Source organism: Crocodylus siamensis, chromosome 9 (genome assembly GCF_052110815.1).
Source record: "Crocodylus siamensis isolate JL-2025a chromosome 9, ASM5211081v1, whole genome shotgun sequence".
Lineage (NCBI taxonomy): Eukaryota > Metazoa > Chordata > Crocodylia > Crocodylidae > Crocodylus > Crocodylus siamensis.
In genome coordinates, this window is record NC_143403.1 from 71733464 (window position 1) to 71757707 (window position 24244).

The window sequence follows — 24244 nt, forward strand, 5'->3', positions numbered from 1 at the left end:
ATCTCCTCCTTGGCATCCTCCTTTTTGGGGCAATTCACTAAGGCTTTGAACAATGTGCTAACCCGGTCAGCATGACTTTGAGACTCAACTTGTCAGGCCCTCCAGTCTGTAACAAGCACTCAAATGCAGGACCTTTGGGACAGGGATAATATGACCAGATTTTCAACAGAAACATACCTTTAAGTGACTTGCATATTTCATGACTAAGAGAACATTGTAAAAGTATTTGCAGACATCACCGTGGCTGGCTTCCAACTCAATAGACACATTTCTAAGCAAAGGGTTTTCTTTTAGTAATGGCATCTAAAATGAGCTTACCCTGAAAAGCTAAATATTATTAGTTAACACTTTCTTTGAGAAAAGGGTAACTTGGATATTATAAATACCCCCAACTTTCCCATTCACTGTTCATCACGTTTGGCATCTGATTCCATTAAACCGAGTGGGGTCCTAGTAAACTTGAAGCAAGTTCTACTGAGTCCTAAGTGCCTGGAAGAATTATCCAGACTAAACAAAGTGAGAACTGAGATGCTTTATAGGCATATGAACACGAAAGGAGAGACAAGGCCCGTGCCCTCTTCATATACTGCAGAGCAAACCAACAGGGAGCAAGGAAACACGCAGAACTTCACTAGTCTACAATCCCTTGACATGAACTGCACGGATGACTTCCTTACATCCTAGCAAAGAATCACTAAAAAGATGCTGCTACCATGATGTTTGTTTTTGTAAAAAACAAACAAACAAACAAACAAAAACCAACTCCCCCCCCCCCCCCCCCAATGTGAAGAGGTGTAGCGTAAGTAGTATTTGGCATTTCACATGCCCGGAACAGAGGGATGTAGCAATCTTACTATTTTACTGGATTTGTGAGCTCACTGGTTCGCTCATTCCAGACATTCTCCAAGTCACTCATGCAAGAAAGGAAGGTCCTGCTATAAGGATATCAGCGCACTTTAGTCCGTTGAGAGACTGGAAGGTTATACTGTCTTACGCATTGCCAAATGAGACCATAGAATGCACACATTTTAAAAACTATTCATAAACTGAATTATTTATTTAAAAAATTTAAAACAACAGACAAACTGAGAATTGCTTAAAATTAAAATTCCTTGATAAAATTATTCACGCAGCATTCATGTTGTGATTTTTTTTATTTATTTCTGAAATGAAACCATTGTACATTGTACAAACCATAGCTACTGATGGAATAAATAAGTGAAAAAAATTATACTGCTGTACAACACACACACACATAAATCATAAGATGGAAAACGATTAGGTATTGAAGAAAACAAAAATTCTTTACACCTTCTAACAGGCCCTTAGATATAAAGAACATTCCAAAACATGACAATGTTTATGTATGAAGATAGCCACCCAAAACCAATCTCGTATACTGCCGTGTTGATTTTTTTGTTGTTTTGTAAGTGCCAGCACTTTTTGGAATGTTTAACAACTACTTTCCCAAGCATAAAAATTCCAAGGAATAGTTCTGCTATAAAATGTTTGGCTGAGTAAATCTCTTATTCGGAAGGCCTTCCCAAGTGTTCCACAACCTCAACTAATTTACTTGCTTCTAGTTTCTTTTGTTTTTGTAACTGAAGCTCCAACATTCAGCATTGTAGCAAGGAAGCACTTCATGATATTTGCACTATTTCTAGAACGTGAGCTGTATGAGAACTTTCAGTCACCTTGAAGTAAATTACAACTCCCCTTCTGCTCCACATCGCAATGGTTTCAATTCACCCTTTTACAGTGAGTTCATAAAACAGATTTCAGGTAGAGATGGTCCAAGCCAATAAGCTGGATTTAGATCTGGTTCCAACCCTAAACAGGGCTTGGATCCTATGTTCTGGTTTGATCCCATCTGTACTTTCTGGCATTAAAATGTGTTTACTCACATCCATTGGCCCATATGTGTTATTAGGCACTTCAAAGAAAGACTAATAACAGTCTTATACTCTATTTTGGATTTCTTCACACCAGGTAATGTCAAAGTCTCTAAGAAAGAGACTGACATTAACAGGTTTAAGGAACCCAAATCTATCTGCTTGTTCAATTGTCTGTTGTCACTAGAATCTGATTAAAAAAAAGTTCTGAATGTATTTTGTATAAGCTGTAAATTTAAAAGTTACTATTTTAGAAATAAAGCGACTAGGCAAAATGGTTATGCTGCTTTGTTTTCCAAGCCACAGAACAATGGACACGGTTCTGAGCAGAAGCCAGAGGAGAAAAACGGAATTTTATAGTTAACCTGTTGGTGTCAGTAATGCCAATAAATGTTTCTACCTAATGAAAAATTTGAGGTATTTTAGTGCTATTTATATATTTTTTCTTCCTAAAGTACAGGAATCAGTTTTTAAACCAAAAAACAAAACAAAACAAAACAAACAACCTCCCCACCCTATTTAGTCCCTTGGAAACTTACAGAAAAATCAAAAACATGAACAATCTGAAGATAGCAATTAGTAAACATGACTACTTGTCAAAGGTGGCATCAGATTCATGTCGTTTTAGTATTAAAAATTAAAATGAGTGAATCAAAGTGTTTTTAAAAATTTGAATTTCTTTAAATTTACTCATTTAATATATCAAATAGAATTTTTCTCACAAAATATTAATTAATTCTGAGTGTAATATACATACAAACTGATAGCCGTTGACCAGTTATCATCCACATTTTTAAGCATACACACAATTCAAGAGAGATACTTCTTCCATTTCATTATGTATATTGTGCAAACATAACTATTGGCTCCTTATTTCCTTATTTCCAGAATGTTAATGAACTTTATGATCTGACCAGAGAATTCAAAAACTTATTAGGGAGCACACTGCTTTCATGAATGATTTGCAACCAAATTTTATTTAGTTAAGATCCAAAAAGTTTATTTCAACATAAAGGAAAAAATCCCAAACTTAGCGTAGCAAGTTATTTGGAGTTGAATCCCGCAAACATCTTATAGAAGGTCAGCATTGGCTCCCCACTTTTCCCGCCCCATGCTGTGTTTCATAATTAAAGTGGTAATTGCAAATGCAATGCAGTAGTCAAAGCTCAAGCCATTTTCACCATTGGAGAATTCAGAAATAAATAAGATTACAAAGAGCTAAGTATGAAAATGTATCGACTGGAAGCAATTTTATCATTAAAAAATATCTACAGTTCTTAGCTTACAAACTATATGCAACCATTTTCATAGCTGTGGGATCTTGATTTGAATTACCAGGTCCATCTCCTGCACCGAGCAAAAGAAGATTAAGGACCCAATCCATCAACACATATTTCTCATGTGAATATTCCTTACTCACACAAGTAATTCCTACTGCTGTTGCTGGGTGCTGAGATGACTCGGCACCACTACGGAAGTACTAAGCCTACTGCAAGAGCAGGCGTTCAGGACCTGATCCTTGTCGATGCTCTGCACCTCTAAATGCTGTTGACTCGAAGGGAGTTGCACATGCTCAGCACCTCTCATTCAAGTCTAGAATGAGCAGACTTCAACATAATCGAAAAGGAAGGAACTTTCCTACCAACGCAGTTCATGGAAACAAGACTTATTTACAAAGATTTGGTGAAAATTAAAAAAAAAAAAAAACAACACACCCCAATACAGTATAGATTGGAACATATCAGTAAACATCTTATCAAAGAACAGTACAATGAAATCCAGTTCAGTGAAAACCTGATAATCAAAATAAACCATTTCAAATACATTTGCTATGTATCAGTCCCTTTGATCCTTTATTTATAGTGGAACCCTTCTGTAAAATGTACACTGTACCCAGTACAGAGATCTGGACCTAATATTTAACCTACTTGAATCGTTTCGTTATCTATGTAGATCCGGCCTATAAATGGTAAATAAATTGTTAACTTCTGCTGAAGTCAAGTGTTTAAAAGACCAGATTTACAATTTGTGAATGCTGTGCATTCAATAAAAGGTGTCCACTGTAGCTGCAGAAAAATAAAATATCAAGCTTCTTTGTCTCCTTGGACTCCAAGTGTGAAAATGGCTTCCTAATCTCTCTCATCTCCTTTTGTTAATTTTTAAGCACCAGGGATTGAAAATTAAAAAAAAGAAAAGAAAAGAAAGAAACAAAACAAAACCAAAAAAATCAAACAAAACTTACTACATGGCATTATACAAACATAGGTCACTTTGCAAAGGAGACAGTTGCAAAACAACTTTAAAAGTTAGCACTGTTTTCAGAACACAAGGCACAAAACAAAAGCAGACATCACGCCAGAACAATGAACTTCACATGAAAGCTAATACCTGACCTGTACCATCCTTAAATATCTTACATTGTTAAATAGAGAAATGAAAAAAAAATACAGCAGCAACATAATTGTAATTTTGACTTTAGAAACAGTGCGTAGACCCCTCCTGAGTTGTTTACTCCAACCATTTCAGAGACAGTAACTTAAAAGTTCTCAATGTTTGTTTCACAGGAAAAAGTTTTCAGTGTCTGAGAAGTTAAACCTTTGTTAGGTTTTCTTGGATTTTTGCTTGGTAACTTGAAAAGTTAGGAGTTCTGTCCTCATCCAAGAGAAGATGCTTAAGTAAGGTTGTTCTATAATTAAGCCCACTGATGTACCTTACATAAAAACTGACCAGGAAAATCTATAGTCTAAATCTCTTCAACATTTTGTTGGGAAGCCTCTACTTTCATCTTTTTAGAAGGTGGCACTCCTTCAGAGTCCTTAACAGGGGGGAAAAAGAAAGAATTCATGTTATCATTGAACTGAATTTTAGGTCCTGTAGACATCAGATAAAAAACTTATGAGCATATACTCAAAAAGCATTTTAGGACGCAAGTGACGTAACCAAATGAACACACTTCCAGGAATCACCCTTTTAACCAACAATCTGCTTACACTTTTTCCTTGTTAACACAGGGCAAAAACTTCTGGTTGCAGCCACAAAGCCCACCGTATGCTACTCCAAAATCAACAGCATTTACAAGCAGTCATGCTCTTGCTTCCTTTAGCTGCACACTCAGCCATGGCCTACACCACGCTCGTGGAAGTTGCTCCTGCTAACAGTAATGCAATCTGCAAAGGACAATGCACGTGGGGTTTGGAGTGGGCATGTGTGCAGCAACAACTGAACCAACTACCACCGGCATCTCAGAGAGGATACAAAAGAGACAATATCTGAGGAGCCCCATTTCCCCCCACACCCATGGCTTTGTAGGTATGTACATATACATGCTTCAAGCCACATTTGGCCCTTTGAGTTTCTTAACGCTGCACCTTTCCAGATGCACTCAGTGTTCTGCTTTATAATGGACATAAATGTGTCCAAAACATCCTTAAAGAGACACGATTCAATAGATTAGGCCCAAAATGTATATCAGTAAAAATCTTGATTTAGCTTTTAGCATTTCACTAAACAAGGAACTGGCCCCCCACATTGGATCCAGACTATACGGCTCTTCATAAGCCAGATCCAAACCCACCTGAAGAAGCAGGGTGGACAGCATCAGGAAACCACAGGGGTTAACACAGCTGCCTTTGCCCCCTTGCTCCACATCCCAGATTTCAGCAGCAGGTCTCACCTTCAAATTCCAAGCCCCTGTAGGAGCCCCACAGGCTGGATGACAGCTATTGGCAAGATCCAGCCCCCAGAATGTATCTTGGACACCCCCGGCCTACATGTATTATTAGGACCACAGTGAAGGAAATGAAGGTAACACACAGCTCCTTTCCTGACCATTTTCCTTTGGTTCCTCATGTTTACAAAAAGGTTGACTGAATTTGGAAGAAAAAAATTCTAACATTCCTTTGTACTTAAATACAATTACCTGAGAATTTTTAGATGCCTCTGATGTTATATCATTTTCTCCAGAGGTCTGAATGTCTGCTTTCTCTGAACTATTCATGGAATTATCCATTGAAGACTGTGAATTCTGCTCGTCAGAAGTATCTGCAAGAGTAGACTTGTTTAAGAAGTGAAATCAACTTGAAATAAGAACTCCTAAACCATTTTACATTCCAACACTAAACACAAACAGAAGTTTCATCCAAGCATAATCACTGGTAATCACATACCCAATGACACGAGTCATCACTGGGGATCAAATTCATTAGCTCCAGCACCACAAGAACAGCTTCTGCCACTGAGCTAAGGAACTCTTTTTGCCAGCGGCCTGGGAAGCAGCATAGTTACTCGGATCACCCGCCAGGGGGAGTCCCAATCAACACTGTGACCACAGACAGGACCTGAATTCCCAATGTTTAAAAACAAATAGGAAAGAAGTTAAAAAAGATATTCAGACCTTTCTATGCATCATAAGGCAGCAAAAAAAGAACAGGTCCAACGTTTTTATTTGGAAGTCACCTTTAAGCTTTTGAAAGCAATTCTAAATCAATGTGAAAATAAAATACAAAGTCATTTCTGAAATGAGGCTTTGTCCTCTTTGGATCCTCAGGGCACAGGACTTCTACCTGCAGGCAGGATTTAGGTCTGATCCAGCCACCCCTAAGGTCAGTGACAAAATTACTCTTGCCTTCCAGAGGAGCAAGAGCACACAAAATTGCTAATTATTTCAGTGAGACTTCATGTACGAAAGCAAAATCCATGCGAAGGACTGTGCTTCAATTCATGCAATGTTAATGAAACGGAGTTTAAAAAACGCAAGCCAACTGGAAATGTTTATGGATAAGTTAAACTGCTAATCCCAGGCGGACTGCTGCAACTCATCACGGCTGACTTCTCACAACATATTTATTGTTTTGTTGGTGCTGGAGAAAGACAGTTGTGTTTCATGTGACAAGCCAGCCAGTCTATTCCACTTCATTTAAGCGTCTTTCTTATGACAAATTTTGAACTGAAATAATCACTTAAACTGGTGATCGGAACTGGAAAAGCCATAGGCACAGAGACAGGTATCTGCATGTTATTACCTTCTGAACCAGGCTGCTCCTTTGGATCTGTCTGAATTTCATCAGACTTTACTTCAGTGCCATCTGCTTGTGTTGCTGAGTTCTGCTCTGGTGCTGGACTGGAGTTACTACTGTTCTCCTGTTTTATTGGAGAAGCATCAGCTATTGAACTCTGGTTGCTATTGTCATCTGGAAGAAAATTCTGCCTTGATGAAAAGTGAATACAAAAGGACATTTTGGCTTTTCTTGCATTTAGTTTTTCAGGCATTACTGAAAAACTAGTCAAGATAGATCTTAATCCCACATGCCTTGCACACCTGAGACTCTTAGCGAGACATTAGAGGGAATTTTGGGCTGCGCTCATGTTCACTGAGGCACATAATCAAGTAGGACTTTTTACACTTAAGACCCCAGTACCCTGCTGATGGTCTCTGCTGTAAACCCTGCAGCATACTTCTAGTGTACATCTCTGCAGATATGGCAACCAAGGCAGGTACAGTAATTAGAAGTATTCTAACAGACAAAAGTCTTGTATTTACTGTATATGCCTCTGAACAGAAGCCAAAACTGTATATTATGAGCCAAACAGACCAGTAATGCAACAGGAAGATATCAGAAGTGCAAATAGCTAAAGCAAGAGCTCTGCATCCAAAGAAGGCCACACCTCTGGTCCAGCTCAGCTGTGAGTTTTGTCCAGCCAGGGTAAAACATACACACACAAAAAAAAAACTTGCAGCATGGTAGACAACGCAGGTTGCTTTTGTTAAACTGCCTGCATTTCTTTGTGGGAAATTAAACATTTTACTTTTTCTGTTATTTAATTGTATCACGCAAAAGTCTTCCAGGGGGCAGATATTTCAGGAGCCTAACTTTTTTTTCTTTGTGTTAGGATGGGGAATGAATACTGTTGCCCTGATTCACATCACACCAGTGAGAATCAGAATAAACTCCATTAAACTAACGGGGTTAAAAACACACAGAAATGACATAAGTGATATGAGAAAGAAGACTATCTGAAAACATAGCTTCCTCTTTTTTCATAACATTAAGCCAATATGCTCATGTCAAAATACAAATTATGCTGTAAAGACACTCACATTCTTCAAGGAATTTTACTTACAAAGATTCCTAGGAACTTAAAATGTTGCTGAAATTTCAAATGCTAGAAAGAAACTGCCCAGTGTTATGACCATTCACGTCGCAGCTCAGTTAGGAATTTTGTTTGACATAACCTACTGTACACATTAAACTAAAGATAATCAACCATAAAGTCTTGCAGCCATGTCTTTTGCACTTCTATAATCTTCCATCCAGAATACTTCAGTGCCTTAAAATCCTAAGTTAAGAATCATGGCATTTCTCTCGTGCGTGTTACAAAAGTCCCCATAGCAGTATAGACCACCACAATTAAGGCCATAAACGAGCTTCCATTCCAGCCCTCTGCTATCATGCTTTGATGCCTTACAGATGACTGATTTTGGAGGTGAATTTGCATGTTTAGTTTCTGTTGTTTTTTTTGAGGCAGAATTCTTTCAGCTAATTTTGAGCTTATTAAACACCTTTTTCAGTCTGGGAGGGAGGGGTGGTGGGGCAAGAGGGAAGTGGGGAAGAGAGATGGTGATAGAGAAATGCATTTCTCTCTTGCATGGGTTACTACAGTCTGCAGTTATTTACATCTGATGGCTCCAAGATCAAGTTATTAAGGTGTGAAATGTGGAATGGGGTCTTTCACTAAGCCACTAGCTGTGAACTTTTTAAGGACAGACACTCTTTGCAGGCACATGGAGCTAGTCTAAGTTACCAAACATGCTCAAAAGAAATCAGTAATCACTAAAAGCACTACCACGCACTGAATTTAAGTTTTGTCCCTTCCCCTTTTTATTGTATAATTTGGCTCCACGCACAACAGACAAAGACATCTTATTTTAGACCCTGCATCTGACATTGCTGATGCTAATGCATTGATTTGGGGCAGTTTACTTCTATTCTGAATTACCGCTTGAGCAAATCATGCCCACAGTTACAATGAGCAATACAAAAATGGTTCTTCACAACAGTACCATGAGGTAGCTGAGTCTGATGCTCTCCTACTCACCATGCATGTCCATCATCCCTGGAGAGGAACTATTCTCTGGAGTTGTCACTTCAGATCCACATTTTTCATCTTTGCCTTTTTTCTTATTTTTATTTTTCTGAAAAAGCAAAGACATCCCCTAAAGATTAGCGTTACAAATGAGATTAATCCACATTTAGTGTAGGACTTTCAAGCTTGGCATTTTAGTCTTGTGTCTCACACTCACAACTTTCAAGTGGAAAATAAACCCAAGTCAAGAATTGCCAATACCAGTGATGCTGGTGTTACAAGGTCAGAGAAACAGCTCTCCATGTGGTTCTCAACATGGTGTCTGCTCACGTGGAATTCTTCCACGCATCTGGACCACTAAGGTGACAGAGACTTTGAGAAATAAGACTGCTGTCCAGTATGGCATATTGTTATTGATGGTTTGAAGACATCTAATTCAGCAAAGTACTGCAATAGGTGCACATTTTGATTAATTATGCACCCATTATGGTGGCCTTTGGGGGCATTAGTGTTTTTATTGCTTTTCCCTCCCTCTTCCAACAGCTAAAACTTTAACTGGGAAAGGGAAGACAAAGTCAAGATTTCCCATCAAGACAGACAGGGAGGCAATGGCATTGATCAGAATAGACAGGTGCTAAGAATCAGAAGGTCTTTACTTAATTTCTGACTCTGCAGCCTTGCTCATGGGTAAATCAACTCTCTGCCCTACCTCAGCTTCCACTCTGATCTCCTTGGAAAGCCATATCATGAGGTGACAGGGCTTTCCCCAGGCTGGGCTCCCACCTGTCCCTGTGGAAGGAGCATCTTAACCTTCGCATGAATTCTTGAATGTGTATACAAAGGTAATTCAGAATTCCTTCTATGAAACAATGGCCTTTGCCTCCCTCTTGCTGACCCAGGCCGTGGAGACTTTCTCCTACTCCACATCTAATGTAGGTTCTACATTAATAATAGAGTAGGAAAGATCAGCCAGCATGAGAGAAAGAACCAACTCACAGCAGCAAGACTGTCCTGCATGAACATACAGCACATTACACTACAGTAACAGAAGGAGCTGCAAGCATTAATACAAAGGGAAAGATGGTAGTATGCATCCAAAGCAGGGAAAAATCTGGGGCTGGAAAGGGATGAAACATTTCCAATTAAAACATGATGTAATTAATCCCCAAAGAGAAAGTACCAGCTACACTGCTTGTGGAGAACCAATGCTTGCTGTGAGAATGAAAAGCCAGCTTCTAATGTAGGAAAAGCTAAACCAGCAGCCCATTAGGGTTAGGCAGCATCTTCCAAAGAGACACAAACAAGATGGCACTCAATAAAACCTGAAGGATTCAACAAGACAAATATAGGTCTTTTCCTTCTTTTAACTTGTAACAGAATAGGTGGAAAAGTTACACATAGAGAAAAGGTAAATCTTTGCATGAACTCAGCTTATTTAGCGGAACAAAAAGGCTGAAGGAGCTAGGACTTTTCTATAACTACATCAAGGGGATAAACTTCAAGGAGAGGAAAAACTATTTAACATAACAACAATTTTGGCACAAGAACACACAAAAACTCACCGTGAACAAGTTTAGGCTGGTGATTGTAAGGTGGCCTCTAACCATCAGGGCTGTGAGGTTCTGGAATGGCTTTCCAGTAGGAGCAGTGGGGCAGAACACTTTAAATATGCACACTCACGTGCACGCATTTCAGAAAGTTAGGTACAGAACTGCCTGCTCTGAATCAAGGACGCCACATTCCCAAATACTTGGGTTTTCTTTTTGGAAGGATCAAAGTGGTAACACTTGAATGAGGAACTCCTAAATCATCTCTTCTGCACGCGCAAGGGAAAGAGGAGTATATCACGATCCCTAAAATATTAGGCAATATTCCCTTGGGACCATGAAACACTGCAGCACATTAAGAAGCCCCCATGTCATATTCAAATGATCAGTCGAAGAGGACCCTGGTCTGCTCCTATAGAGCAGGCCAAGGGCTGGTGCAAAAAAGATCCTTGAGACCAAGTAGAACATGCAAAGATTTTGCACCCTCTCCCATTCACTTTACTGTCAGTACAGATTTTTCTTCTGTTCAAAAAGACCTCCCCTTAATCAAAGAAACAACGCAGACACCCTTTAACCTTAAACTAGACTGCAATTTGCTGCAGCAGCATGACTGTGCCTACTGGGGATAAGCAGCATTTGACGTAGATGTTAGAATGACCTAGTTTCAAGGAGATGGTGACAATTAAGCGTAGGCCCAAAATCTAGGGATATTTGCCCAATATGTCCAAATTACCACCCAAATATTGGAACTGGTTCTATGTAGAAAGACTCTGTACAATCACAGAACCTCACTGACTTAGCAGGTATTTATGCAGAACGAACTGCAGAACTGGGGCCTTAGGCACCCTGGAACCACATCAAACTCCATTCCAGGTCTCCATTACAGAAGCGTACTATGCAGGACATTTGGGAAAATACACCGCTAGCATCCTCTTGGCTGCAAACTTAGATGTAAGAAAGTGGACCCAGAATGCCCCAGCAATTGCAACACTCAGGTCAGAAATATATTTAACAAACCCGACCTAACTGCAGCACAATGATCACTGTCTCTTGTGTCACAAATAGTCCAATTAGCACAAACACTTATTAAGGAGTTAAAAATGACCGTGTTCATATACTGGTTGTATTTTTTCCACAAAGAAATTCATGAGAGGTTATTTCTCACATATCTAGTTCAGTTTTAAGGCACTTTTAAATATAACAGACACTACAGAAATGCTTATCTTCAGCCAGTGAAGTCTTCAGTCAGATGAAGCCATGGAAAAAGAAAGGCTTGCTTTATAACACATCCTTAATCAAGGACAGAGCTGGGCCTGGAAGCTGGACTTTGATCAATATGGATAAAGGCCCGAGACTTTTTCTGAAAGATCCATTGAAGGACCTTTGCATGCATGATGTCCCCAGGAATTACATGGTAAAGAGCACAGCCTGTATGCTGATCCAGGCAGAAGAGAGCCACCTACTGAATCACCAACAGCACTTTCTGCAGCAGCCTAGATTTCTCAAGATCTTCCATTCAAGTGCTACCAACCTAGCCAACCCAGCCGTAGCTTGCAAGATCTGGGGAGGGCTAGGGTATTTCCTGTAAACCCCAACTAAACACAAGATACCTGTAGGATGTGCAGCGATACTTACATCATCAACTTTGGGCTCTGTTACTGGTACCCATTTGTAAATCCTGAGGGATGTGTCACCAACTGTCACCCACTTCTTCTCCCTACAAAATTACAATGCAGGAGAAGTTAAAATTAAAATCTTTATATTCAGAATAAAAAGACCTACCACTGTATGCTCTCAAGGATATAAATAGGCTATCACTCCAGTAAGATACTATTACACCACCTCAAACACATATATACAATTATTCACTTTAAAAAAAACAAAACCAAAAGATTGAAGCCTGCAAATAAACTGCTTCACAATTCTGAGGGCTCTTACTTGTCTGGCTGAGGGACTGCAGTAGCAGTAACGAGGCCTGGGCAAGAGATATGGTTATGCAGACTTCTACCGAAGTTAAAACAGTTACAGCTGTCATTTAACATTGCATGCAGCAGCAGAGGTTTTCAGACCTGGGCTACTCTCAAGAGCTGTGCTTATTGATACTGGAAATCTGCATGCACTGTGACCAGATGACTTTTTTTTTTGGAGAGAACCTTGTAACGATTTTGGTGTTCACTCAATACCAACAGCAAATATTTTTTAAACAAAGGACTACTAAGAAGCACTACGCACTGCCATGCAGAAGGCTAGAAACAGATTCATCAGGTCCTGGCTCCCTGGACCAGCAGGGCCTGAGCACGAGCTGCAAGAGCGGACAGCACAGCCTGCGGCACCCGTGCAGACTCTGCCACCCAGTCACAGCGAGACTGGTGACCTGTGAAGAAAATCTGGCCAGAGGGCACCACTGCTGTGGGAGGCCAGGCAGATACAAAATGGGGAGGATGCCAAAAATTGGGAGTTCAGGAACCAAACTCCTGGAGAAGCAGAACGCTAAAGGCAGGTCCATACCACCAGAGAAACTTCACCTAGTCGCTGGCGATCAGGTTTCTCAAGGCACAGTGGATCACTATTGGTTTGTAGATTCAAAATACATTTCTGCAAACAGATCCATTACAAACCAACAGAAACACTACTGGCTACTTATCCAGGAACAATTGGTATTAATTTAAGATTCTAAAACATATGCTGCTTTGAGTTCTGTTTTGTCTTTTTTTTTTTTTAAACAAAGATACACATGACAGCTGCATGCCAAACCTATCATTTAAGTATATATTTAAAACTGTTCACTGCAGGAAGGAAGAGGCTGGATGATCCTTGTCCAGTGCATTTGTGATCTATTCAGAGAGGCTTGTGATCACATTTGAGTGCCACTGACACCCTCCTGATTGTTAGTGGCCAAAATGCAGGCAATGTCAACTTTGATCTCTGTCTTCCTTTAAGGGATACTCTTCTGTGCTTAGAAAAGGAACTAGCCATGGCACTCCGGTAACAAGTTTGGGCTTTCCCTACAATGACTTTTTTTAAAAACACTGTTTAAGCTTCAGTTCAGATGAACTGATTTCCAGTTTTGTATACGTGGCTTAGCTCCATTAAAAGTTTGTTCACCAGAGCGCCCCAAGGGATGACAAGGTCAAACGATCATAAACTCCTGCGAGACCGTTTTTCAGGCTGGACATAAGAAAGAATTTCTTTACTGTCCGAACCCCCAAGGTCTGGAACAGCCTGCCATCGGAGGTGGTTCAAGGACCTACGCTGAACACCTTCAAGAGTAAATTGGATGCTTATCTTGCTGGGATCCTATGACCCCAGCTGACTTCCTGCCCTTTGGGCAGGGGGCTGGACTCGATGATCTCCCGAGGTCCCTTCCAGCCCTGATGTCTATGAAATCTATGAAATTCATCTACAACAGACAACTAAGGCATGGCAGAAGTTAACTGGAACTTGATTTGAACTCTGTTCCTAGCCATGGTAAAAATGGGTGTGGAGATGACAGCATGTAAATGATGAGAACTGTGAAGACATCATGATGATGTAGATTTTTTTAAGGATATAGAAAAACCTAAATGTATTTCTAGTTAAGAAAACTTTTGAAAAGTGATACAGGAATAACTAACTGAAAGTTTTTTCCTTGGTGAATAAATAGCACCCGATATTTCGGTCTTCTCCTACATCAAAATATTACTCAGAGATGCTGCACTGGAAAACCAAAAGTTCAAGATACCTGTTAGCATCTCAAAGCAGCCTCACACAGCATCTTCACTGGACAGACTGTAGAACACAGGAGGAAACCTATATTAGTAACTTTTTCCTTCTCGTATTAAAATTAGCCCTGACATTTCAATTATTTTAAAACTGCCAAGCAATCTCTTAGCCTTTAACAACCTCCCAACTAACAGAATTAAAAAAAAACAAAACCCAAAAAACAGTCATCCAAACAACAGAAGGGGGATAAAAATAATTTTCAATGGAAATATGCCAATGCCCCAGTTTTGCAGGCACATGTACATAAAGAGCAATAACAATGAACTGACTGGGACTACTCACATATACTTTCTTTTACATGTGTAAGTGCTTGCAATATTGCAGCTTTATAGAACATATAAGTGTTAATATGAGCAGAGAAGACAAGCTTCTTTAACAGCCTCTGACTGAAACGGCTGCCAATGTAAGCAACAAACTTAGAAAGGGGTGAAGAAACTTAACTGGTTTCAAACACTAAACACCTTTTAGGATCTAAGGAACAAGCCAGGGATCTCAGCTTCATACGCAGGTAAAGATGAATGCTTACCCTAAAAAAACCTTCCCAGAATGTTTTCATCTGACATGTTAGCACAAACCCTATATCTGTTCTAATGCTCTCCCTTTTATTTATTGTGCAAAAAAAATCCCCCCTAAACTGCAACTGAGAAACATCCCATTTTACATTAAATTGAATCAACATAAAATACACATTTATTTGGCCAGTAACACCCAAAATGTGTGGGGCGCTGTCTGAATGGCAGAATGTGCTGGCTGACTGAGCACAAGAGCAGGAGTGAGGAAAAGTCTTTGTCCCTGTGTGTGTGACCCCAGATAATGTACCTCTCTGTCCCAGTATGTCCATCTGTAAAATGGACGTGACAGTACACTGTCTGTGGGACACACTTAAGCCTCTTATTTTCAGAGGCTAATCCAAAATTTCCCTGGATGACAGTTCTACTCCATTTGAACATAGCCACCTTTGATTAGCAATTTATTTTTTATCATTTTTACATAGTCACGAAGAAAACTGGTCTCTCTACTAACCTACCTCATTAGGTATTTTTGTTAAAGGGACCACTGAGCTGAGAGTTATTCATCTAAAGCACTGTAATTTCCAACTCCTATTGCCCAGGTCTGTCTGTCAATATTCTGACTTCATAAGTCATTTTTCTATTTTTAAATCCTCCTTGTTGTCACAGTTATGGGAAACAGTGAAACTAGTGATATATCAAGTCCTACCTCTGGGTGAAAAGTAAAAACTGAAAAAAAAGAGATGATTATAAGTTAAAGATCCACAGGAGGAAAAGCAAACTTATAAGCTGGTTGATACAATACCGGGGGGGGGAAATCACACTTTAGGGTGAAACATTTTAAAGGTTGACAGCGTTCCTTTATTTATACAGTATTTTAAAGGCAGGCAAAGGTACATAAGCACTACGCATGATTAAATATTAGTATTTTTTTCATTTTAAGGTTCCAGGATACCAGTGCGTCTCCCAAGTTATGTAATCACATTACTCAAGGTCTAATTTTAAACAGACAACACTTTCTGGAAATAAAGAAGAAAATTAAAAAGCCTCAGAGCCCCCAAAGTTAAATTAGCATCAAATTCCACATATCAATGGAATAAATTACAGGGTAAAACAGAATAGCTTGTGTTACATTTACACATGAAATATCAAGGGGGCTTTTGCATGAGTGCCATATGTAAAAACCAAAATGTCTGAGGAAACAAGAACTGAAAGCCTTTGCTGCCAATATAGCTGCATCACTTAAAAAGGGGCTTTCAAAATGATCAGTCAGCTTGCTAGTTTCTTCCCATGTCTGCTGTTTAAACACAAATTGCTTCTTATGATAGTCCCCATAGCAGTATAGACCACCACCTGCATACCCCATCTTGTCCTGATGATCACAAAGTGACGCCATAACGCTGAATTTATCACATCACGCTCACTTGCATTGCAACAGAGTTTGGTGAAAATCAGAATTACAACCACACACGCAAGCTGCTGCCAAATGCATAAAGTAACACTGAAAACGGATTCTGAGTTCACTCTTTAGAGGTGTGGCTCTGCCCATAGGTGTGTCTGTGCGTAGCAAGAAGGGCCCCCAGGCCCTACTGCAACATGCTCAAGTAACACCTGTGACAGCCTCAGAAAGAACAGACAAAAGCGCTGGCCAAGGATCTCTCCTTCATTTTGAAGTTTTCTTCCCCGAAACGTGTTCCAGTGGTAAAACCACCATTTCACTTATATATGTAAGAATGTATTTTTATGCAAGTTTTATCGACCTCCAAAATGCAGGGATGGCGCCTGTTGCCTACAGTAATCAAAAGGGTACATTTATGAAAGGCCAAATTTTTCCCTGGAAATAAATGCCCAATAACTCCCACCAGTCCGTTCGGGTGTAATGTGATACATAAAAAAAGTACAAGCCAAGCACATGAAGGCTGCACTGTAGACCATTACATCTCAAATAGATGTCCTGCCGGTATTAGAAGTGCTACCCCATTTCAGCAGACCATGTTATTTGGGTAAATCTGATATCTTTTATTAGACCAACCCCATTTCAGCTTTACCAGTGCTAACAATGTTGAGAGCAACAGGGCTGGACAGACCCAACTGCAGTCTGTTTTCATATATCCTGCTGTGTACAGGATTAGAAGAGAGGTCTAAAATACTGGTAGGAGCCAACAACATGGCTACACTACAATTACCCACCAAAAAAGGTAGTCAGCAAAAGCTTTCTTCAGGGTGCCAACAAAAAATCCCATGTTTCAACTACATTTGCAGGAGAGAAAGAAAAGGGGAAAGGAAAGTTTTTAAGTTCTTACAAATGGAAATTGTTTCAAGGGAGAAGGCCCTGCTGCAAGATCTGAAGATGATCTCTTCAACCTCCAGGGGTTAAACCGCACAATTTCTACAGGCCAAGTGAGACAGTGAGCAGAGATGCTCCAGCTGCACCGCTCAGAAGAGCTATCCCTAGAGCCTACAAGGATCCTCCAGTGGGGAGGTACTGGGATCTAACGAACGCACCGCTTGCCCCTTCACTCACACATTCACTACTTTTAACCCTCTTTAAGTTGGACCCCACAGATGATTCTTTGCCACAATAAATCCTGAAAATGTTTCTCATGATTTTTACCAACAGATTTCCAAATCTATTTTATTAAAGCAGGAAAACTAGCATTGTCCTTAAATTACTGCTTGGGAAAAATGAGCCAAAGTGGTCAATGACATACCCGCAACCACCAAGCAAGTCAAGAGCAGCCAGAGCCAAACAAGTTTCCTCAGTCTTGGTCTAGTGCCCCGTTGTTTGGGTCATGCTTCCTGTCCAAGTGCTAGCTCCGTCTCTGCTTGTCTCCATCCTTACTTGCTCTGTGGGAGTTGAGAAGTGCTCAACCCTACACTTGGGGGGTTTCTGAGCTTAGTCTGAGACACGTATGATGCACCATGGTTTCATTAGGGACATTTTACAAATGCCTTTAGTAAATAAATACTTAATTTTTTTAATAAGGACACCTGATTTTCATCAAGGAAGAGACTTTTAATTTTCTTCCTGGTATCACAAACTGTCTGATGTTTAGCCCTTCTTCAATAAAAACGTATAAACATTATTAGAGAGAAGAAAGAATTCTTGTGGGTGATATCTTTGTCTATCCCGACTATGCAGTTGGTCCAATAACTGGCAAGCTTTCAGGTATCATGGTACCTTCTTCAGGCCTCTCAACATCACCTCAGTGCCACTAAAAACGACTGATTCCACCTCAAAATCTATGTATTTCTGTCAACTTTTTGAAAGCAACAAGTGATGCATTTTGGAGAGTGGGGGTAAGAAACAGACACACAACATGCAAACCCACTGAGATGCACTGACCTGGGATCATTCTTTGGGTAGGCTTAGTAGAAAATGATAAATATTTTTATCCAAAAAAAAGGTTTATCCCTTTTAGCTATAGATGGCCAGCACTTCCACCGCACACTCAAACGGAACAGATTTTAAGCACAAATACCTCGTCTGATGCGCACCTGAGGTTTTTCTACAACAGAGTACCCTTGATGGAGTAGTTTAAAGCAACCCGGTTAAGTAACACTTGGCAGCACATCCCGCAAAGATCAAAACCATTTAGTCAATGACTTTATTAGGGGTGCACCGATATATCAGTTGGCTATTGGATCAGCACCAGTAAAAAGAGAAATGAGGTTCTTAGTTACTGGCTTTTTTAGCTTCTTGTAGCTGATAATTAAGGCTCTGTGCTCAGAGCATCCTGGTGAGCCCTCGCCAGCCCCAGCCTACAGGTCCCCGTGAGCAGCGGGAGGGCAGGCGCTAGGGAGCAGTTACAGGGTGCCACGCACAGCGACAAAGGGACTGTTACCAGGTCCTGCTGCCGCTGCCATTGCAATGCAACACGCGCAGCAGGGGCCTGAGTTGGGGCTGTTGCGGAGATGGACTACGCGCGGCGGGGTAAGGCACCAAGTGCACTTGCAAAAGTGGCTTTACCCCATGGCCAGGGGGGCTCAGCTGTGCGGGGCCCACCAGCTGTGACACAGCAGCATGATCTGGGGCTCCAAACACGGCCAGCACCGCTATCTGCACAAGGGCCCGCCCTACACCCCTGGGATGGCGTCACGGGCTGCGCGGGGAGGGGGTTGGAGCCGTGGGCAAGGGGGCAACATGCATGGGAATAAGGTGGTAACCGCCTTCCTCACCGAGGCCTGGAGCAGGCAGGAGGCGTGTGTGTGCATGTGCTAGAAATGCAAAACAAACAAAAACAAGTTTTATGTCAGTAGGTTAAAATGCCTTGCACTATTACTAAATATTGGTTATTGGATCAGCATCAGCCAATATGGTTAACTGTCCGCTTTTGGGTTAGTTAAAAATAGTTATTGGTGCACCCCTAGTCTTTATTCCTGCTCATAGTGTTTCAATAATGCCCAGAAGCTCCAATCAGATCGAGGCCTCCCCGTGCTAGGCACTTCGCAAACACATCTAAAGATACGTCCCTCTGACAGCAAGTTGACTACTTAAATGTACTCTTGTCAAAGGGACGAATCCTGCACTGAGACAAGCGAGCCCCGTAAGGTACGCAGCAGCATCTGCGTGCACCTGCGTTCACGTGCAAGGCTACGGCACGTCCTCCTTCACCAGTAAGAGGAACATACACCAGAGCCACCGTCACTTCTGGAGAGTGCTGTGCCCCTGCAGTCAGGTTTAATACTGAAGTTCAGCACTCAAAGATGACGGGATCCACTATGCAACACTCCCATCTTGATCCAAACTGGGATCGCTGCACGCTGGGATTGCAGCCTGTGGTGGCTGTATTCCCACAGTAAGCTGTGGGGATAAACTGTTCCCCGTTCTTCAAAAGCGGGTTCGGTCCTCACGCGCATGGCACGCTGCATACGCACCTCCTCACAAACTGTGCTTGCTTCGGGGGTATAAAGCACCAAAAGCGTTTAACTCGCAAAATACCGGAAGGTCCCCAGTGTCTTCCCATCCTACTGGTCTGAGAGGAGAAGACAACAGAAACAACTAGAGACCCTGGGTTTGCTAAAAATTATTCCCAGCAAACTTTCAACAAATCTGTCGGTACCTGGTACACATCAGCGCTTGTCAGACCCGGGCGCCAACTGTGACAGGAGCCAGTTCTGAAGTGAGCAAAACAGGAGCTCTCACTAATTCTACCGGGTCACCCTTCAGAAACAAATCATCGCTGCAGGATTAAGTTGCATCAAGTCCACTTCAATCCTAAAAAAACTCCCCTCATGGAGCCATGAGCCTGCCTGGCAGATCTGAGCAGAATTTTTATGATAGCACAAAACAAAAAACACCACCGGCCAAAAAGAAAGAAATAAGATTTAAAAATGCCTTTTTGTCGACTATGAAGAAAAGGTCAAACTTCTGTCACTCTCGCCTCTGAGTCTCCTATACAGCGTGATCGGACAAGTACAGGGGTGTAAGGAAATATCAAGAAAATAAGCGGAAAGAAAACCCAACCACCCTGCTATGCCATAACTGATCGCCATAATTATGTAATTATCTGCCTGCCTATCGATAGATGGCATAGATAAATAGATCGACAGATGTATATACAGATAAGCATATCGTTAGGTAGACAGATAAATACATGTATAGTCAGACAGACAGAGAGACAGACGGATGTATAGTTGGACAGATCCATGGATGTACAGACAGACAGAGGCATACTTAGATAGGCTACAGATGGATAGATCAATATAGTCAGGCACACGGATGCAGAGGTAGGTGGACAGATGTGTAGGTGCAGAGACGGGCGACAGCGGGACAGGTGTGTAGTCGCACAGCCGTGCGGGTCGGGAGGCGCGGGCGCGGGCGGCGGGCCCGGCCCGGGCGCTGGGGCAGAGCCGCCCCCGGCCCCAGGCCCGCGCCCCGGGCACGGGACACCGGCCGCCGGCCTGTCGGGGCCGGCACACCCGGCCCGCGCTCCCTCCCTGCCTCCTGCGCCCCGCAGCCGGGCGGGGGCCGGGCCGCGTGCGGGCTCCGGGCGGGCCGAGGCGCAGACAAAGCCGGGCCGCGGCCGCACAATGGAGCGGCCGCCGGGGCCGGGGCCGCGCTGAGGCGGCGCAATGGCTGCCGGGCGGCGCTGGGGCCGGGGCCGGGGCCGGGCCGGGCCGGGGTCTCGCGCGCCGGGGCCGGGCCGGGCCGGGCCGGGTCCGCTCACCATTTGCGCACTTTCTCGATGGCCGCCATGACCCGCTTGATGTCATCCTTGGCGCGGCTGCGGGTCTCGGCCCGCACCGACCGGCCCGACATGCTGCGGCTGCGGCCGACGACGAGACGGCGGCGGAGACTGCGGCGCTCGGCCCGGCCCGGCCCGGCTCGGCTCGGCTCGCGGCCCCGCACGCACAATGCCGCGCCCGCCCGCCGCCGGCTCCGCCCGCCCCGCCCCGCCCCGCCCGCACCGCGCACGCGCCGGCCCAGCGCGGGCTCCGCGGCCTGCCGCCGGGCGGGGGGTCCCGCTCGCGCCGCGCCGCGCCTCAGGCCGCGGGCCAGCCAGCTGGGCCTGGGCCTCAAGCCCGACCCCCTCGCCCCAAAACACCGGCACCTGCCAGGCCTGAGGTGGCCCCTGCCCCTCGCCAGGCCTGCGCCCCGACCCTCGCACCACTGCGCCGGGGCCTGACCCCCACGCTTATTGCCCCAGTGCAGTGGCAGCGCTTGTGTGGCGCGACTGGTCACGGAGGGCGAGGGCCTGCGGCGTACGACTGAAAGTGCGGCGCACGCCCCAGCGGAGACGTTGCGACTAGTGCTCAGCCAGAGCCCCAGCTTGACCCCGCCGAGACGGCGGACTTGCGCCGGTTTAGAGCCACTGAGGACCCGACGCGAGGCACGGCCCGGAGAGAGACGTTTAAGCATATGTGCATGGATAGCGTCATTTATCCATATAGGCATCCATAAAGGGGGGGAAGACATCAATGGCATCAATAAAGGGGGGGAGACATCAACACCATCCATGAAAGGGGGGGAGACATCAATAAAGAGGACTGGGGGGGAATCATGCAAAGTGACGCCCCTTTACTATCACATCCCGGCACTATCGGACCCTTCGTTGCACGGCGGCTGGAAAGCAAACGACACCCTTTATATCCTGCTCTTTCTGCTCAATCCAATGCTAATCTCCATCCTACAAGCATTGCCGCTGAAAGGAACACTTCACAAGGGTCTACATTATTATTCAAATTGATGCTGAGGATGATGTAAAGAAGGAAATGTGCTCAACAGCTCTTCACTGAATCTTTCTACAGCAACTTGCATCAGCTTCATTATGCTGTTTATATACACACACCAAGTAAGATGCTGTCCCATTGGTATTACACAGCTAATTAGAATTAACACTTCTAGAGAGAAAAACAAAATACAAGGAGCAAAAAAAGGGAACTCAATTTTTAATCTCTGTCCCTAAATAGAATGTGCTTCCTTTGACCAAGATTTGTTGGATCTGCGTCTAATTAACCATCCAGGCATAACATATACCGCACTTATCAATGCATATCATCAGATACTGTACTTATTAATTGCTATTTGACCATCTGTTTTTTGTGAACAAACTTTAACGTGCTGAGACTGGAATACATTACCACAGCTTTGCACTGAGCCCTGATGTAAACCTGCCTTGACACCAGCATTACCAGGCACAGGAAGAACCCCCTTGGGAAGGAGGATTATTAATGGCATAAAGCAACTACAACAGTTCAGGTTGCCTTCTCCCTGAAACGGATGCATCTCTAATGGGCCTGGATGGTCTGGGAGCAGGACCGCAGCATTACCCCTTGGAAAGGCACCAGCAGTGGAAGCTGCAATGCTGGCGTTAGCTGCAAGTTCATTTAACCCTTCCTGATTTTGCATCTTTCAGGGCATTTACTGGGCCGCCAAAGTGTTTCCTACCCCTGCGCATGGAGCAAGCCACTTCCTCTTAATCACCCACCCAAGCCACAGTGCTGTTTGGCCAGTCTTCGGGAGTATTTCTAATCTCTTGATAACACTGAACTGATAGGATCCCCTGGAATTCCATACACCTGAAATTCTCTTTATTTCTTAAAAAAATACAAGGGAACTACGAATGCCGTGGCAATTATACCTTTCCAGACCTTTCACTGCTAATGCGTTCATCTGTTTTTTCTAGTTTGTTTTTTTCTGGTTCAGGAATAGGTAAGCCAAGAATATCAGCAGTGAATCTCTCTGCTGTGATTTCCTCTGGAATTTCTTCTTCAATCAAACCTGCTGCACCTAGAGGGAAAAAAAAAAGCCAAACACCCCCCGACAAAACCATCAAGTTTCCCGATCAAGAACACTGGTAACCAGTAGTTTGGGAGTAGAATGTCTACAAAGGTATACAAAAGAGGTCTTAAATAGTGTTAAGTGTTAAAGTGATACATCTCCTGTGAGGAGAAGAAAAGGGCCTGATCCTATGAGATGCAGCACATTTCCTACAGCCACTGAGGACTAGACATAGACTAAGTGATCTACAGCACTGTAATTGGTCTCTTCCAGTTCTGACCGTGCGAATCACGATGAGGTTATTTTCACTCCTTGTCCATGAATTCCTTTAAGATGGTTCTAATGTCATTATTAATGTGCTCAATCTCAGATACGGTTATTCAGATTTCAGAAAACTGTAGTCATTTGCTTTAACGACTAAAGCAACTTCCTGTTTCAAGTAATGTAGGGGGAAAAGAACAGATTTAAGCTTTAATTCTTACAAAGGCGGCCTGGGATGTGTAGAATATACTGGTCTTTGGTTAGCAAAGTCTCATCTGCAAGCCAGAAAATTGTGCGGCACCTAATGGATCTACCTCAGAATGAAACAGTGGTATTTCTACCCTACTCTGATTTTATTTTAATCAAGGCTGGGGCTTATGCCACTAAGCAGTTCCTTCTAACAGCACCTTCAGCAGGCAGAGATCTTCTGCAGAAAACTCTCACTGGATGCTATTTTAGACTGTTACACATTGGCACACTTGATTCATAGACTGGGCATGAATATCCAATACCCATGGAAGTTAGGGCTATGCACTATCTTTGATCCGTGCACTCCGACTGCACTTGCAATCTCAAATGCACATTTTTGACAGGTGTTGGACAGAGGGCGATAGGGCTTGCAAGTTGCATTATTGTGTTAAAGGAGCTAAAGAAATTTAACTTCTGTGCTTTGCAGAATATTAAACGTTTACCTGCAGGGTCACAAGTACCTAGCTCAGATGTTCCTCCCTCAGGATTCATGCCCAGCAGGGTGGAAAGACACTCTGCCAGTTCCTCCTCTGTCATGTGCTCCCCTGCATACAGTAAAATAAAAACGAACAGTCTCTTATTAAGATTTCAATATCTTTCATGCAAACCTAACCCACATCTGGAGCAATAGTGGGAAGCCAAAGTAACATGGTTTGAAAAAGTCATGGGGCTCCTTCAAGGTGCTGCCAGCATCACTCATACTGAGTGATCCTCATG

At 42.9% G+C, this 24244-nt stretch overlaps 2 protein-coding genes across 6 annotated transcripts in view; both read right to left on the reverse strand.

Annotated features, from left to right (window-relative positions):
- Positions 1-1135: 1135 nt before the first annotated feature.
- Positions 1136-21190, reverse strand: BCL7A (BAF chromatin remodeling complex subunit BCL7A). The gene is made up of 6 exons (XM_090063979.1): positions 20964-21190; positions 12158-12239; positions 8988-9084; positions 6914-7081; positions 5812-5933; positions 1136-4707 (listed from the first exon to the last, which is right to left on the reverse strand). Exons 1-6 carry the CDS (start codon positions 21053-21055, stop codon positions 4636-4638), a joined length of 633 nt encoding a protein of 210 aa, XP_089920105.1. The 5' UTR covers positions 21056-21190; the 3' UTR covers positions 1136-4635.
- Positions 14252-24244, reverse strand: part of CFAP251 (cilia and flagella associated protein 251) — a 33232-nt gene continuing 23239 nt past the window's right edge. For 2 of the 5 annotated variants that reach the window (XM_090063973.1, XM_090063977.1), the window contains exons 21-23: positions 23971-24072; positions 22878-23026; positions 14252-14290 (exon numbers count right to left, since the gene is read on the reverse strand). In XM_090063973.1, the coding sequence (XP_089920099.1) occupies positions 14279-14290; positions 22878-23026; positions 23971-24072 (263 nt within the window). In that variant the 3' untranslated portion in view covers positions 14252-14278. Of the gene's footprint in view, positions 14291-21518; positions 23027-23970; positions 24073-24244 lie in introns of those variants that run through there. The other 3 variants (XM_090063976.1, XM_090063974.1, XM_090063975.1) reach the window with 3 other exon arrangements.

Excerpts from the sequence above, each read along its gene's own strand:
- BCL7A (XM_090063979.1), bottom strand. The coding sequence starts at position 21,055 with ATGTCGGGCCGGTCGGTGCGGGCCGAGACCCGCAGCCGCGCCAAGGAT. Across the intron at positions 7,082-8,987 it reads AGGGATGATGGACATGCATG|ATGACAATAGCAACCAGAGT; the intron begins GTGAGTAGGAGA and ends ATTTTCTTCCAG. Across the intron at positions 5,934-6,913 it reads GGAGCAGCCTGGTTCAGAAG|ATACTTCTGACGAGCAGAAT; the intron begins GTAATAACATGC and ends CTACTCTTGCAG.